At 38.9% G+C, this 18,284-nt stretch overlaps 1 protein-coding gene across 3 annotated transcripts in view; it reads right to left on the bottom strand.

Moving 5' to 3' along the window:
- The window catches only part of TPP2 (tripeptidyl peptidase 2), a 123,243-nt gene that overhangs the window by 51,707 nt on the left and 53,252 nt on the right, over positions 1 to 18,284 (bottom strand). For all 3 annotated transcript variants that reach the window (XM_030888428.2, XM_004704292.3, XM_045283757.1), the window contains exons 16-22: positions 16,559 to 16,665; positions 13,566 to 13,720; positions 9,042 to 9,158; positions 8,703 to 8,803; positions 6,865 to 6,961; positions 5,994 to 6,131; positions 1,895 to 2,139 (exon numbers count right to left, since the gene is read on the bottom strand). In XM_030888428.2, the coding sequence (XP_030744288.1) occupies positions 1,895 to 2,139; positions 5,994 to 6,131; positions 6,865 to 6,961; positions 8,703 to 8,803; positions 9,042 to 9,158; positions 13,566 to 13,720; positions 16,559 to 16,665 (960 nt within the window). The remainder of the gene's footprint in view (positions 1 to 1,894; positions 2,140 to 5,993; positions 6,132 to 6,864; positions 6,962 to 8,702; positions 8,804 to 9,041; positions 9,159 to 13,565; positions 13,721 to 16,558; positions 16,666 to 18,284) is intronic.

The raw sequence follows: 18,284 nt of genomic DNA, 5'->3' as shown, positions 1-18,284 counted from the left end.
GGGGGAAAAGATCATATCATTGTGAATGAGGGGAGCGCGTGATGGGGACCCAATGCCCATCTGTAGACAACTGGACATCCCTTGCAGAGGGGTAGTGTGGAAGAGATGAGTCACTCAGGGTGCAGTGTAGCATTGATGAAACTCACAAAACTTCCTTTAGTTCTTAAAAGCTTCCTCCCAACACCCCACTATTATGTTCCCAATTCTACCTTGCAAACCTGGCTAGACCAGACGATGCACAGCGGTGCAGATGGGAACTGGAAACACAGGGAATCCAGGACAGATGAACCCCTCAGGCCCAGTGGTGAGAATGGCGATACCAGGAAGAGGGAAGGGGGGTAGAAAGGGGGAACCCGATTATAAGGATCTACATATAATCACCTCTCTGGGGGATGGGTAACAGAAAAGTGGGTGAAGGGAGATGCCAGGCAGTGTAAGATATGATAAAATAATAATTTATAAATTATCAAGGGTTCACGAAGGTGGGAGGGGGAATGGGGAGGTAGAGGGAGGTGGAAAAGAAAAATGAGGAGCTGATTCCAGGAGCCCAAGTGGAAAGTGAGAGTTTTGAGAATGATGAGGGCAACGAATATATGTGTGCTTTACACAATTGCTGTATGTGTGAATTGTGATGAGTTGTATGAGCCCCAATAAAATGATTTTTAAAAAAAGAAGTTATAACGGACACATCACAAAGTGACGCACTATAAGAAATAGCTCACAAAGAACTTTCTGTGTAAAAAGGCCATTTCTATGATAGAGTCATTACAAATGTGCCCCATCAATCTGAATGACAAGTATTTCAATAACTAACCTTGCGCAATAAAAAATAAAAATAAAAAAAAAGGAAAAATCCAGTGGCCTAACAGCCTGAAATTCCTGGTAGAAGACGTTACTTCTTTGTAACATGAGACCGATTTATCATGAAGGTGAGAATTCCCCAATAGCAGAGTAGAAGCTAACTTTGGTAATCCAAGTATTACACATGATCAATAACCACTTCAACTAAGTCTATACAAAAGGATTATTTCTTTAAAAGGATCAGAGGATGTTCAACAAAATTTCTGATCAAGAAGGAATGGCAACAGAAAAATTCATAAAATCATTTTGACCAAAACAATATGATTGAATTTAACTCAGATCTTGCGAAATTAGACTTTTTGTTCTTTCTTTTTATTATGTTTGTCTGGGAAACCATCTGTCCCCAACAAAATCCTGTTATTGAACGAAGTTAACTGCTAGAGGCCTTAAATCGGAGGAATCAATTTTCTCTCTGGTTAAGAAAGTCTGTGGAGAAAACACACTTTGAAGAAGGGAATCCCAACTCAACTGTCCTTTGTCTAAGGGGCAGAGAAACCAAGCTTTATGGGAAGAGAGGACTGGGGCCCTGGAGTGGCTCATTCTGCCCTTTCCAGACCACTTACAAGGTCGAGCACGAGCTGATTTGGGGAATGAATCTCGGGTACTGAGAAGAATCTTCCCACATTACAGAGGTCTATGAATAAAGCTGTGAAAATATCCACCAGTGGTGTTCTAAGAACTCACCAAAGATTGAAAATCCTTATAATTAATTCCTAAAATCAGTCACTGTGACTCTTTATACCTAATCATTCAAAGCCTATTCCCTGCACTGATCTCAACTAAAATCTAACCAATCAAATAACTGAATTGAAATTTGTTCCATGATCTATATTTTATCACTTTGAAAAAAACCTGAGTTGGAATCATCAGGCCCTACTCATGTATATTGGTGTCTTCCTTCATCCAAAAGTAATACCTTTTTTTGGGGCCTCTGAATAAATTCTCTTAAAGTCAAGTTTTATGGACTGAATAGATTTTTCTTTAAAACACAATGTATAAAATAGGCACCAAGTATAAGAAAATTATCACTTACTTATCATCAGGTAAAGATGTAACAAAGAATGGCTGGTTGTATTTGGGTGGTAAAGTCAAATTGCTTGATTTCTTCTTTCCTAGAAGTGCAAGACTGTGATTTTCATGAATATCTAAGCTCAAGGTATTAGACAACCTATGAGAAACAATAAATGGAAGATCTTTAAGACGTTCCAAATCACTGATTTGCTCATGACGAATCTGTAGTCGAATTGTATAATCTCCTTTCTCCAGTTTCATTGAGTACTAAAAAAGAAAAACAAACAAAAAATATTTGGGAAAGTAAGTTTTAACCAAGGAAACAAGAACCATACTCAATTATTATAGGAACGATTACTATTAACGAGTACTTACAATATGTGCGTTACAGTGCAAGGCACTACACAATATACTCACATGTTATGGTTGTTAAGTGCCTTGGGGTTGACTCCGATCCAGTGACCCTATGCACAATAAAACTAAACATGACACAGTCTGCGCCAGCTGCATAACTGTTCCGATGCCAAGCCCACTGATGTAACCACTGGGTCAATCCATCTCATTGAGGGCCTTACTCTCTTTCACTACTCCTCCACTTTACCAAACATGATGAACCTTCTCCAGGATCTGGCGTCTGCTGACAGTATGTCCAAAGTATATAAGAGGAAGTCCTGCCATCCTTGCCTCTAAGGAGCACTCTGATCATACTTCTTCAAAGACAGATTTGTTTATCCTCTTAGCAGGCCATGGTATTTTCAATATTCTCCAGCACCACAATTCAAACACATTGATTCTACTATGATCTCCCTTTCCCAATGTTCAACTTTCACATGCATTCGATGCAATGGAGAATATTATGTCTTGGGAGCGATGGGTGGGTTCAAGCAAACCTGAGTCATCCAAGTAACAGAGTGAAATACAGCTTTTGATCCCTCGACTGCTGCTTCCAGGAGCATTGATTATGGATCCAAGTAAGACAAAACCCTTGACAACTTCACCGTTTACTCCGGTTATCATGATGTTACCTACTGGTCCAGTTGTGAGGATTTTGATATTCCTTACATTGAATTGTAATCCATATTGAAGGCTACACTCCTTGACCATTATCAGCAAGTCTTTCAATACCTCCTTCACTTTCAGCAAGCAAGGTTGTGTCATCTGCATACTGCAGGTTGTTAATAAGCTTTCCTTATGCATATACTTACAGAGACCTTATTTGGCAGGCAAGCAAATAACCTCACATATTAAGCAGATCACCCAAGATAAGGCCAGGAGTACAAATTAGGTCAGAAGACAAAGCCCTCATTTTTTCCTCAAAAAGAGCCTAACACTATAATCCAGCCCATGCTGGATAATAATAGCATTCAGCATCGTTGCATGTGTCGAGTGAGTCTGAAGAGGAATTTATACCCTGGTATCGGGCATATGGGCTGATGTTGGACTTATGGACTTGATCTGGACTGGGATGTTTTCTCAGTATTCAATTGCTCTTGTATATAAAGCTCTCTTTTATACACACGAGTGTCTGTGAGTTTGTTTCTCTAGTCTACCCAGACTAACAGTGGCCAGTGGTGCCTTTGACTATAGGCCTTCCAATGTGCTTCCAAAAGGTCCCACTCCTGGAAAGCCCTATGGAGCCATTCTTTTCTGCATACATAGGATGGCCATGAGTTAAAGGCCAACTCAACAAACTAACAACGGCATGTGAAGTAATGTAATCCTTATCATTTTGTCATAGAAACTGTCTAAAATACCTTAACCCAAACTCAAAGCCCGCTACTCACAAACAGTGAACATTTCAAGTGTTAAGATTCATAGGGAGATAGATGGCTCCCAGAGCAGCTCAAGAGGACGCTTTCCACTCTTGTCAAAAGTTAGGTCTCAGAAACCCATGGGGACCGCTCTAGTCTGTTCTATAGGCTGTCATGAGTTAGAATTAATCCGATGACAGTGAGCTTGAGTCTCTGAGGGCTGCATAAAAGGAGGTTATTTTAAAGACTGAGCTCACAATGAATATTAAAAATTAAGATTTTAAAGTAAATGTGGTCTTTGGCAGAATACCTAGCGTTTGATAATACCCTTGAGGCTAGATATGTCATAGCAGCTAACAACATAAACAAGTGGGTGGGAATGAAACTGATTAGGAAAGAAGCTAAATTCTTCTAGAAAAAAAAAAATCCCCATTTTTCATATTCAGAGGAATTTAAAGATTTTCTCAAAGCCAACATGTTTGGGCTCTATCACACATCACATTTAATTAACATTTTAACTGTGCCAGAGTACAATAGCTTCTATCATTTTCAATTTTCTTCCCCACCTGCAAGGATGTGTTTTGCTACCCTTAACAAGGGTTTAACAAACCCTTGCTGGGTAGCATGCACCCATTTGATCAGCTTAAACTAGTCATACGAGAAGGAACAAACCAGATACCTGTGACAACATGAGCCTAACACCTGGGCTGAAGACTTGAACCTGAGGAATTAGGTGCCCAGAGCATGCACACCATCCCATAATAAGTGATGACAGTCTACCCAGAAGCCTTTATTTAGGGTTGCATTTTTGAACACCCATTGCTCATGCAAACAATTACCATAACCCCACCCATGTAAATCCAATTCCTGGAATTCTCTCTTATTCATGCATAAACATAACATCTTTCTAGCCTAAATTTCCTTAAAAATCTCTTATTTTCTCTTGGACAGGAGACTATGGCCTGTGTTGCCTTAAGGCCCCTGCCAAGTGTCCCCATACACTAATAAATCTCTAATAATCTTTTTGCTTGAACAGTAAACTTGACTCCCTGCCTAGTCATTCTCTGTTGGGCAAAGGAAAGAACCACACTGTGGGTCACTTCTGCAACAATAGAACAATTAGAACTATACAAATTATGATGTAGTTTTTAGTGTCAAAATGAACTCTTCTAGAGTAAATACCACCCCATAATATCTTCTCTTACACACACACACACACACACACACCACACACACACACACACCACTGCTTATTTGCAATAAAGTTCACACATCAGCTGGAGTTCAATGAAATGCTATATAAGAGATCTACAAGTAAAAAGCACAGAGAAAAATTTTAAAAACTCTGAAGGACCAAGGAAAATTCTTCTCTGTTGCGTGTTCGCTTGGCAAAGGAGCCAGCATTCGCAGGCATGCTGCCACCTGGGCACTGTTGCAGGGCGCTCGATACTCACTTTGGTTGCGGGGCCATTTCAAGGTACTCACTTAATACTAATGATTTGCTCTCAACACTGAGACAGGCAGAAGCAGAGAACCACTCAAAGCTCACTGCCACTGAGTTGAGTCGGACTTGTCAGAACCCGGTGGGTTTCTGAAACGAAATCCCTGTGTCAGAAGCACAGTACAGAAAAAACACTCCTCTAATACCCTGTGTCCTCTCCTCTCCTCTCTCTCCTCTCTTCTCTTCCCACTCTCCTGCTCCTCTCCTCTCCCTCTCTTCCCCCTCTCCTGTCCTGCTCCTTTCCTCTCCTCTCCCTCTCACTTCTCCCTCCTCTCCTCCTTCTCCCTCTTCCTCTCCCTCTCTTCTCCCTCTCCTCTCATCTTTCTCCTCTCCTCTCCCCCTCCTCTCCACTCTCCCTCTCCTCAACTCTCCCTCTCCTATCTTCTCTTCTCCTCTCCTCTCCCTCCTCTAATCTCATCTCCCTCTCCTCTCCCCCTCTCCTCTCCTCCTCTCTCCTCTCCCTCTCCTCTCTCTCTTCTCTCCCTCTATTCTCCCTCTCCTTTCTACAGGGAGTAGAAAGCCCTGTCTTTCTCCCACACAGTGAATAGCCCGTGGTTAGCAGCCCAATGTGTAACCACGACACCAACTACATTCTTCAGAAGCACAGTACAGAAAAAACACTCAAAATAAAAAAGCTCAGCTGGTCAGTGTCCAGAAGCATCCTCCTCCTCCTCCTTTACCTTAACACTTGATTGAACAAGTAGTCACAGTCTTACAATCATAAAAAATAGAGCATTCACGAGTTTATAAAAGTATTAAATCCAAAACAATAACCTCTGCTAGACATATAAATATCATCATAACAAGAATTAGGGATTCGTGGTTCAGGTACATTTTTGCTTGATTCTGAAAATAAGCCAGTTTTATACCTGGTGTGGATAAGCATCGCCCGAACCCATCTGTCTTTTGTTCTGGTCAAAAATAATCCACAATTGGCTGTCAAATTCTGATTCATACAGCAATTCACAAAGTAGCGGGCAGCTTGGAGTTACTTCCCCACTCTTGGGCTATTTAAAAAATAAAAAGAAAAAAAGGAATAAGAATGATTACTTGATATGGTTTATAAATGATTTCTAACATTATTACTGATAGAACTTTGTCAATAAAAGACGATTTTCCATAGCAAATATTTTTTTAAATGTGAAAGATTATTTTGGCCCTAAGAAAAGGTACTTCTCTTATTTTACAAACTTTAAAAAGTGAAAACTTAGCTATTTATTAGTAGAGCAATATATATTCTTCAGGACATCATTATTTCGTAAAAACAGAATTTGGCGATTCACAGAAATTAATAACCTTACCACTAAAGCCAAATTCTTATTTTGCTTTAATAAGAGTGCCTCTGACATTGCACCAATCCTACATAAACTCTTTGATCCGAATTTACATTTGCTTTAACTGCTTTATCTATTCAGAAACTCTTTGATCCAAATTTACATTTCCGTTAACTACTTATCTCTTCAATCAACGAAACTATTTTCTATTCAATTAACTATTTGACCTTTTCATATTCCAATGCCTACTTGACAAAAACCAATGAGTTCACCGTACTGAGGAATCTGTCATTCAGGTAACATCTAACATTGGATGCAAAAATGAAGAGTTAAAATCTACAATACCATTAACTTAGAATTTGTAATTTCTGAGTTGAACGATCCTTACATAGTCCTTCCATTTCAGATTTCATGATTCATAAACAAGACACAAAAGATCAAGTGACATTATTGCCTGTACACTTACTTGATGAAAACTGTATGTTAGTACCATCTCATAAAGTTGACGATTATTTGGCAAAATATCTCTTGATCCTAAAGGTTTGGTTTTTGCACTCACTGGGCTGTAATTAGACAATTACATAAGTGATTTGACTCAAGTAGGCATTTAGTGAGATAAAACATCGGTAACAAAGCCTTTAATGCAAGTACCAAATGAGAATTTCTGAATGCCCTTTTCAGTATATTTTACATTATTTTATACTTCCATGACTGAACTGTAACAACACATAAAATTCAAATTCTGCAATAAAGATTGTTGTAAAGCTAACTACTCATGATAAAAACACTTGAGTATCAACAAATAGCTCACAATCTGGAGTGCAGTGAGTACAGACACTGACAGTATAAATGACAGGTTTTTATTTGTCTCCTTCACCTCCCAATTGCAGAGAGGTACCACACAGCTTCTGCCCATCGGTCACAACAGGATGGTGATATCATGCTGGGACTTTCTACAGGTAACAAACACTCTGAGGATCTGACCTGCACATTACTTAATCTTTTATTATAACACAGATTTTATAAAATGAGACTGGTCGAGTAAGTTTTTAATACAGTTAAAAAATGTAAGTACATTTTCATAATTCTCTAGATTCAGTTCCAATTTTTTAATTTAACTGGGAAAACATTAAGAAGCTACAAGAAGAATATACTGTCAACACTTGGGAAATTTTTTTATTTTCTAGTTATTCTAAAAAGTATAGGTACTACTGGTCACTTATTTCCCTAGTTACTCTTCATGCATTTTATTAACAGACTTCATGCTAATATGAGTTAAGATCAGGTTAAGCAATAAAACTCAGATTATTTTATAAACTGCAGAGTGTTCAAGTATAGATCAGATGCTCTGCTTTATAGGGATAGGTACTGGGGGCAAAAGCATCAGATTTCTTAAGAAGTCCCACAAATAGAAAGTATTTCAATCACGATACTTTCCAGTGCTACAATTCTACAAGATTGGTTAAACTCAAACCAAAACCACACTTACTGTCACTGAAGTCAATTCTGGCTCATAGTGACCTTTAGAACAGAGCACTGACTCTGTGAGTTTCCACAGCTGTACATCTTTACAGGAGCAGAAAGCCTCATCTTTCTCCTGTGGAGCAGCTGGCGGGGTTCAAACTGCTAGGTAGCAGCCCAGTGCATAATCTACTGTGCCCCGGGATCCGACAAAATAAAAAGGAGCGCTAGTGACACAATGAACTAAACACTCAGCTGCCAACCATGAGCAGTTCAAACCCACGAGCTGTTCCATGGAAGAAATTTGTGGCAATCTCAGAGTGTTAACTTGTTTTTTTGACAAAAAATAACAAGGTTAATGCCGAATAATCCCATGACCATAACTAGACAAGGCTCCCACTGCCACTCGGTCGATTCCAACTTGTATGGAGCCTACAGGGCAGGGCAGAACTGCGCTTGGGGGGTTTTGCAACTATAAACCTCTGAGAAAGTAAAAAACCTGGTCTTTCCCCCCCAGAGTGGCTCGTGGTTTTGAACAAGTGACCTTGTGGTTAGCAGCCCACCCACAATCGCTATACTACCAGGGCTCCTCAGTCATGGCTATGATCACTGTCGTAGTCTCTATCTTTAATGTTGGTGCTTAAGGAGAAAGCTGCTGTTGGGGCTGTTTCCTAGAGATTTGTGAGATTTCCAGACTGAAAAAAATCACACGCTGAACTTTCATCCCTAGCATTCAAATAGATTAAAAAAGAATTAAACTCCTATCAATAAAGAGCATAATCCCCTCCCACCACCACCACCAATCGATAGTCAACATTTGTAGCCCCTTTTAACAAATGATACCGTAGTGTTTGGACCCAGCTCTTCAACGTTATGCAGGGAGCTAGGTCTTCATATTTCAAGGGAGACTGGACATCAAAACGGTTGATTCCTTCCGATGCATGCTGCAAGAGATAATTATGAAATTAACTTATTAATGGTGTTCAAAAATGTTTAATTGATATTTTGAGTCTAAAGAAAATATTTCTACTAAAAAGCCTATAAAAGAATTCATGAATAAAGTGTGTTACTTTCAGAAGCAAAGAACTGTCTATAATAAAGTTTAAATCCAACTAATGAGGCTATTTTCCAATAGCACAAATAATATGCATAAAAAAATATGGGAAGGGTTATGGAACTTACAATATTTAATTGAGGAGCAGTACAAATGATCCCATGAAAAGAAATGGTATAATCAATATTGACATCACTAAGACTTGCCCACCAACGAGCAATGCAAAATTCAATTGTTTTTCCACCCTGCAAATAAAAATATAAATTAATTATTACGATGTACATCTCTTTCCTCAATTTATTCAATTTATAGAATATAAATACGGCATATGTTGAGCAATTCTTTGTACAGGAATAAAACTCAATGAACTCTTTTCAGCTATGTTTGGAACTATATAAACCATAATTGCATTTAAGTACAAGGTCTAAACATAGATTTATCTACTCGTTATCCTACACTTCCTGTGATAAGATAAACCATTCCAGGCAGTTTGAGAGAACATACACACATTGCTGTTGGTTCTAGGTGCTGTCTGGTCAGCTCCAACTCAGAGCGACCATTTTCACAACACAACCAAACACCACCTGCTCTTGCACATCCTCACAATTGTGATGTTTGAGACCACTGTGCCGACCCATCTTGTTGAGGGCCTTCTTCTTTCTCATTGCTCTTCTATCTTCCCAGGCATGATGTCCTTTACCAGGGATTGGTCTCTCCTGACATGTCCAAAGCCATGTGAGACAAAGTTTTGTCATCCTGGCTTCTAAGGAACATTCTGGCTGCACTTCTTCCAAGAAAGACTTGGTTTTTTGGCAGTCCATGGTTCTTTCAATAACCGTCACCATCACCACAATTCAAAGGCATAAATTCTTTGGGCTTCCTTATTTAATGGCCAATCACATGCATATAAGGCCAATGAAAATACCATGGTTCGGGTGAGGCACACCTTAGTCTTAGAGTAACATCCTTGCTTCATACACTTAAAAGAGTTTTTTTCTTTTTAATCATTTTATTGGGGGCTCATACAACTCTTATCACAATCTGTAAATACACCCATTATCTCAAGTACATTTGTATATATGTTGCCATCACCATTTTCAAAGCATTTTTTTCTAATTGAGTCCTTGGTATCAGCTCATTTTTCCCCTCCCTCCCTCATGACCCCTTGATAATTTATAAATTATTATTTTTTCATGTCTTGCATTGTCTGATGTCTCCCCTCACCCCCTTGTCTGTTGTCCATCCCCCTGGGAGGGGGTTATAGTAGGTCATTGTGATCTGTTCCCTCTTTCTTGCCCTCCCCCACCCCCCCATCTTCCCCTTACCCTCCTGGTATGGCTACTCTCAATATTGGTCCTGAGGAGTTTATCTGTCCTATATTCCCTGTGTTTCCAGCTCTTATCTGTACCCATGTCCATGCTCTGGTCTAGCCAGATTTGTAAGGTAGAATTGGGGTCATGATAATGGGGTGGAGGAAGCATTAAAGAACCAGAAGAAAGCCGTATGTTTCATCGGTGTCTTCTCCCCACAACCTTTCTGTAAGGGGATATCCAATTGCTTACAGATTGGCTTTGGGCCTCCACTCCGCACTCCCTTCCTCATTCATGTTATGATTTTTTTGCTCTGGGTCCTTGATGCCTGACATCTGATCTCATCGACACCTCGTGATCACACAGGCTGGTATGCTTCTTCCATGTGGGCTTTGTTGTTTCTTAGCTAGATGGCTGCTTGTTTATCTTCAAGCCATTAAGACCCCAGATGCTACATCTTTTGATAGCCGGGCACCATTAGCTTTCTTCATTACATATGCTTATACACCCGCTTTGTCTTCAGTGATCTGTCAGAAAGGTGAGCATCTCAGTGTCGGATTATTAGAACAAAGTGATCTTGTGTTGAGGGTGTACTTGAGTAGAGGCCCAGTGTCCATCTGCTTCCTTAATACTAACCCTATAAATATATGTACATAGATCTATTTCCCATCAGATATAAATATATTTACATATGTACATTCCTGTATCTAGATCTCGCTAAATGCCCTTTGTCTCCTAGTTCTTTCCTCTATTTCCTTTGACTTTCCTATTGTCCCACTATCATGTTCAGCCTTCATGTGGCTTTCAGAAATTCCTCTCTGCCCTTGATCAAGCCCTGCCAGCCCTCCTACACCCTCATGTGTAGCAGATTCGACCAATACAATTTTTTCTTTGATCTCCTGACAGCCACATCCATGAGCACTGATTGTGGAGTCAAGCAAGACAAATCCTTTACAACTTCAGTCTTTTCTCTGTTTATCATGCTGTTACCCAGTGGTCTACCTATAAAGATTCTGGTCTTCTTTACATTGAGTTATAATCCATACTGAAGGCAGCAATTCTTCATCTGCATTAACAACTGCTTCAAGTCCTCCTCACATTCAGCAAGCAAGGTTGCTGAAAGTCTTCCTACCATCTTGATGTACATTCTTCTTCATATAATCCAGCAGTTCCTCTAATTATGTGCTCAACATACATAATAAGTAAGTATGGTGAGAGGATTCAACCCAGACACATCCTTTCCTGATTTTAAACCGTGCTATACTCTTTTGATCTGTTTGTATAAATGCCTCCTGAACCCTGTACGAGGGACTTATATTTGCTCATGAGGCAACTGATACGGAAAAGACATAGCTGCAAACATCTATTAATAATTGGAACTTGTAATGTATTACGTATGAATCTAGGAAAACTGTAACTTGTCAAAAATGAAATGGAATGCATAAAGATTTATGTTCTAGGCATAAGTGAGCTTAAATGGACTGGTATTGGCCATTTTGAATCAAGCAGTTACATGGTTTTCAATGGCAGATTCAAGAGGAATGGCTTTGCATTCATCATCCAAAAGTGCATTTCAAGGTCGATCCTAAATTACAGTGCCATCTCCGATAGAATAATGTGTAGGCACATAGAAATAAATCCAATCAATACAAGTATTATTCAAATTTATAAACCAATCACAAAAACTTGTGATGAAGAAACTTAAGAATTCTACCAACATCTTCAGTCAGAAACTGATCAAACATGCAATCAAGGTGCATTGGTAATTACTTCCAATTTTAATGCAAAAGTTGGAAACAAAGAGGGAGAAACAACAGTTGGAACAGATGGTCTTGGTGATATAAACAAAGCTGTAGATAGCATGATAGAATTTTCTAAGACTGACGACTTCTTCATAGAAAATACCTCTTTCAACAACACAATCAGAGATAAAAATGGACTTCTCCAGATGGAATACACAGAATCAAATTGACTACATCTGTAGGAAGAGACCATGGAGACGTGCAATGTCAGCAGCTAAAATGAGGCCAGGGACCGGCTGTGTAACAGACCATCAATTGCTCATATGTAAGCTTGAGTTGAAGCTCAGGATAATTAAAACAAGCCCACGAGAGTCAAAACATCACTTTAGACAGTGGCATCTCAAGAACAGGTGCGCTGCATTGACCATTAATCTAATGAGAGGGGATCTGATAAGCTGTGGGGTGACCTCAACAACATCAGACATGAAGAAAGCAAGAAGTCAGTAAAAGAGGCAGGAAAGAAAGAAAAGACCAAAGTGGATATAAAAGACTCTGAAGCTTAACTTTTAATTATAGAGTAACTAAAGCACCTGGAGAAAGTGAAAGAACTGAACCGAAAATTTTAAGGACAGCTGGAGAAGTCAAAGCATTGTAAGGTGCTGTCAGTCGGGTTCAACTTACAGCAACCCCATGTATACACAATAATAAAAATTAAAAATTAGGAGCAAAAGAAAAATATTTTAAGAATGATGACAAGAGAAAAAACATTATAGATTTCTAAAGCATATATATACTTTTTTTTCCCTAAAGCATATTCAACAGCAACAAGTGACTTTTGGGCTGAGAGCTGCCTATGAAAATAATAATAATTTATATCATTCTTCCATTTGTTTAAAAAAAAAAAAAGGAAACAAAGCCATTCCTAGGATTGAGTTTTAAATAAAATTGACCAGTCATTTTGGCCATGAGAAATTTAAAGATAAATCGGGCAAACCTGACATATGAATATTAAAAACATACAAGGGCATACATAAAGTATAATAAAAATGAGTAGTGATATAAGAAAGATTGGGCAGCCAACCAAAAGCACATAGCAGTAAGTGTAAGAGAGAACACAGCGTATTCATAGTTTGTGAAGCAAGGAGTAGTCCACATCTCTAACACTACAGATTACGAACAGAACAGAAGGCAGATCTGCCAGGTGAGGTAATTTTGGTACAAAGCAGTAACAGCTTCACCTGAAAACAATCTAACCTCACGACTCTTCAACAGGGCTTAACAAACAAACACAAAAAACTCCTTAAATGACAAGTAAAGAAGCCTTGTGTAAGGAAACAAATGATCCCACTTCTGAGGAAACAAGCAGAGTTCAAATGACAAGATTTCAGAAACTCTTACTAGTGCTTTCTTTTACGGAATTAAACAAGACTCATATTTACCGCTCAATCTCAAGTATTCCACATAGACTACTTATCTTCCTATTTCATTTATTCATCCCCAGGCCTTTAGAATATCAATGATAAAATCAAATACTTAGTCTAAGCTTATACTAAAGGAAAAAGAACACTTTTGAGGGTTTCAAAATATTATTTTAACTTACTAAGACAGAAAAGGCTTCAGTCAGTGTTCCTTTTTCTGGAAGGGAACAAAACTTATAGAACTCATGACTGCGATATGCTCTTTGCTTCACAAGCTGCACTGCATGGAGAACAAACTTGGCCGACACGTCCGAAGAACATGAACACACTGTAACTTCTAAAATAGAAAGGGAAGAATCAAAGAGTTAAAGCTGGCATTAAATGATTTTATGCTTGTTTAGGGAATAATATACCCAGGGCATAATAATATATCCAAATGATGTTTGCATATTCCTATAAATAATATATCTAAAGGGCATGAATAACGCTAAAGTAGGGGGAGATTTAGCTGTGAAAAGTAAATGATTAATTAGAACAACTAACATACTGTAACCACCAAGAAGCCGCAAGACGGTCACATATGCGTACATAGTTATCTTGATAAATACCCTTAAAAATCTCTCCCACTTTCTTGTTTTAGTGGAAAACAACTCACTTTCTGCTACGGAGAATTGTAACTCTGTAAACCTTTATTTGTAATCATGCCTATGTCTATTAATAATTATTCTTTGAACTTCATTGCTAATTTTTCCTACTTTATATCCCTGTCTCTTGATCTTTTTGTGTCCTTTTTGGTTCTAGAAAACATGGTAACAGAACTTCATATGCTTAGCTTTATTATTAGGCAGAGCTGGAGCTAAAATCATTGGGGAGTAAGACCAATCACCAATCTAATGATTACCGGCTCTAATTTGAGGGCACCATAAGGGAAAGCACAATTCTCTGTTCTACAGGAACAGGCTGGTACATAGCTCTTTGAACCTAATCAACTGCCAAGAATGTAAGCAATAATATGTCAATTTTTCTATTTTCTGCAATTGGAGTTATCTGCTAAGTGCTTTTAAGCCACTTCTGATCTAGAATTATTAGGGCATTATAATTACTCAAGATTATCACTAAGCAACTATCAGATTCAATATGAGTTCATCAAGGACTTATATTCTTTAATATTTCACATTTCATTAGAAGCACTGTGTTGTGCTCTTCCAAGGGGAACGATTTGAATGGTGTTCTAGATGGACGAAAAAGCAGCTCTGTACTGACCTCTGAGCTGTCGAAGATATAAAAGTAATCCCAACAGGGGTATGCTATGTATCATGTGCATTAATCCCTAGTATTATAAATGAAATCTCTAATATTTACAGGAGTCTGTAAAGTTTTTTAAGCTGAACAGAAACACTTAGGGTTAAGAAATTTGTCCAAAGCAGACATGAAACATAGCAGTGTCTGAATCCAGACTTGTCCTTCTCTAAAGCCTGTGCCCTTTCCACTACTCCATGTTGTATGCACCTGAACAGGTTCCTTTCACTGTAAACTAATGGACTTGGATTGGGTGCTCCAGGACACAGGCTAGAAGGGCCTTTGGAAAGAGGGTTTTCATCTAGTTCACCACAATAGCCCTTTGAAAATGGCAGGGCACATGAAAAGAGGTTTAACGAGAGCACAATCCAACCCAACCCTTGATTATGCTCAGAAGGATAGTCATACTATAATAACTCCATCATTATTTGATGCCCAAATTATTTGGCTCTATAAGGCCCTGGCTTAATTAGTTGCTTTGACTCCGGCCTTGTTATTTAGTATCATCCAGTTACATAAACTAAGAACTGAGTGGAATTTTAGCCATCCTCAGGCTGGAGCACAAACCTTAAATGCTCTGTGATATCCAGTGACAGATAAGATGAACTGCAGACACACAGATGGACCAGCAGACACTATGGCTAATCACTAGGACAACCAACTCTTCCCACATCAGCTCTCAGACACTGATTTCATTTAGCATACAGCTCAGAAGAGAGATAGCTGCATTTTCATTGAAGTTCAAGAATACATTTCTTGGTGAAACGTAAATATTTCTAGTAATGAAACCCATGTACCTCACAGGACTCTGATAGGGACTGGATGAGACAGTCTATGTGCAAGCATAATACAAAAACCAAAGCCAAACACACCTAGCCACCAAATCAATTCTGACTCATAGCAGCCCATGCTGAACTGACTGTTCTACCAAAACTCGTTCCAAGTATAAACCAAAAACCAAACTCACTCTCTTTGAGTGCCAAGGTGGACTCACTGCCACATTACAGGGCAGGCGTGGAGCTGCCCCTGTATGCTTTGGGGCCTATAACTGCTACATGACCTGGGGTCCTGGCTTCGAAGTATAAGTACTTGATACATTTTGGCCACTAATTTAAGCTAGGTGAGGTATATATATATACATGTTTAATATTTGTATTGTTTATTTGCCAATTATCATTGTTTTAAATACTTTTAATTAAAAATCATTTTATTGGGGGCTCTTTCAACTCTTATTACAATCCATACACCAATTGTATCTGGCATATTTGTACATATGTTGCCATCATTCTTTTCTAGATCTAGATACCCTTCTGGTATCACTATTCCCATTTCTGTTAAATTAGGCTGGTATATTTAAAATGTTTTCTACGTTCATTTTTCCCCCATCAATGTGCATGAGATATGATGGCAAACACTCCCACTTTCATGCTGCTTTCTGCATCGTGTCCTTGTTGCTGCTAGGTGCTGTTGAGCTGGGTCACACTCATGGCACGCTATGTACTGACAACAAAAGGAAGCACTGCCTGGTCCGTGCCTCGTTCACAATTGTTTAAGCCCATTATTGCAGCCCCTGTGCTACAGTCAAGTTCTATACTTATGAAAGGTAATTTGTAAAGCAACATCAGACATACCCATAACCCAACACATGATCATTTCACCAGAGGGATAGCATATACTTTAATAGTATTGTCTTTAGTCATCATTTTGCCCCATAAATACTGGAAACCTTTTTTGAACTGAACAGTAAATCTCGGGTGCAAGATACATACAATAGCAAGAGCAAGTTATATATTACAAAGAGTAAACACTCTATGTGGCCACACTATAAGAGGAAGAGAATAGACACAAAGTGATGGAGACAGACATTAATACTTACCAGCCCATGTTGCACCCTCAGGAACCTCAATAAAATGCCTTCGAATCTGACCAGGTTTAAAATGTACATCTGTAAAGGCCAGATCATAATGTGATGATTCATTTACTCTGAAAATAAATAAAAATAAAAGATTAAGTGTTACTCTTCATAAAAATATCTGTATACATAAAAAGTCCACTGTACTCTAGACTTATTGAATAAACAGAAGAGTTCATTAAAAATAAACCATAGCTTTAAAAGCTAGCTATAAAACAGCATGTGTAATATTAAGCTATTTTCCTACTGTTTGGCAGAGATAACCTCTAGAGCAGTGGTTCTCAACCTTTCTAACGCCATGAGTCTTTAATACAGTTCCTCATGTAGTGGTGATCCCCAACCATAAAATTATTTTTGTTGCTACTTCAAAACTGTAATTCTGCAATTGTTATGAATCGGGCAACCCCAAAGGGGTCCCGACCTCCAGGCTGAGAACCACTGTTGTACATGATTGAAACTATCTAATAACTACATAAGCTACACCTCTTAACAGTCTTTAAAACAGATCTTATTTTTGTATAACACAGTAAAAAAGAAATACAAATCACTTTCATAGAAATTAAGAGAACCTAAAGGTCAAATCTGTATTTCCCAAACCAAACTCACTGCTATTGAGCTGATTCCAACGCACAGCGACCCTACAGAACACTTCAACTGCTCCATCGGGTTTCCACGGCCACAAATCTTTCTAGAAGCAGCCCTTCTCTTCTTTCACGAGTGGAGCTACTAGTGCTTTAGCGGACCCTTCAGTTACCAGGCAAATGGTTAACCTACTGTGCCACCAGGGCTCCTGAACTCTCTACTTACCATACCTTAGACACCAGTCTCAGTGAGCACACTCACCGAGGGCATGGCGTACAAGGACAAGTCAAAAGTGTTTGCTACAAAACCACAGACACCTCTAATAAACAAAAATACCAAGTGTGAAGCTATTGTTTTTCAACATGCACTCCCCAGTTAAGCTTATACACTTCTGAAGCTAAGCGTTTCCTTGTGTCTAACCTTTCCTCTTGAGCATGTTGTGCTCTTTGTTTATAGTTACCAGTTAGATACACTTCCTGTGCCTTTAGTGAGTACAGTCAAATGAGGTTAAAAAAAATTATAGCACCCTGGCTAGGAGTTATACCAGTGGCCAAAAAAAAAGCAAAAAAAAGCTATAAAATAGAAAGGAGGCACCCACTCCACCAGGGGATGACTAGAATTAACCTGATGGTTAATTAAAGACCAGAAACTGAAACAAAGGGATGAGCTCTGAAAATGCATGTGATGTGATGGGAATTCCGAATTACTGAGTTTGTTCAAATGTATAATTTGTTGTATGGAATGACAGAAACATTGACTGGAGCTACACTTTGAAGGATCAAAAACTTGTCTGCTGCTGTAAGGCTCTTGACCTGGTTATTTGGGAGTAGCACTGACATATTTTGAACGAGAAGTAATATGAACAGATTTGAGTTCCTTGCTTCCCAGATCAAAAACCCAAACTCACGACCAGAAAGTCAATACTGACACACAGCACCTTTTAAGAGAGGGGAGACCCCTCTGTGGGTGTCCGAGACTGTACTTCTTGAGGCCAACCGAAAGTCTACTCTTGTTCCATCAGAGCGCCTGGTAGCTTCAAACCGCTAACTGTGCAGTCAGCTCAACAAGGAACCCATTATGCTACCATGGCTTCTTCCCTGGTTCCCTA

This window comes from Echinops telfairi, unplaced genomic scaffold (genome assembly GCF_000313985.2).
Source record: "Echinops telfairi isolate 266 unplaced genomic scaffold, ASM31398v2 ScPeMD7_7467;HRSCAF=8505_0, whole genome shotgun sequence".
In the NCBI taxonomy this organism is placed as follows: domain Eukaryota; kingdom Metazoa; phylum Chordata; class Mammalia; order Afrosoricida; family Tenrecidae; genus Echinops; species Echinops telfairi.
Note: the sequence above shows the minus strand (reverse complement) of the source record. Positions and strands in the feature narration are given on the sequence as shown.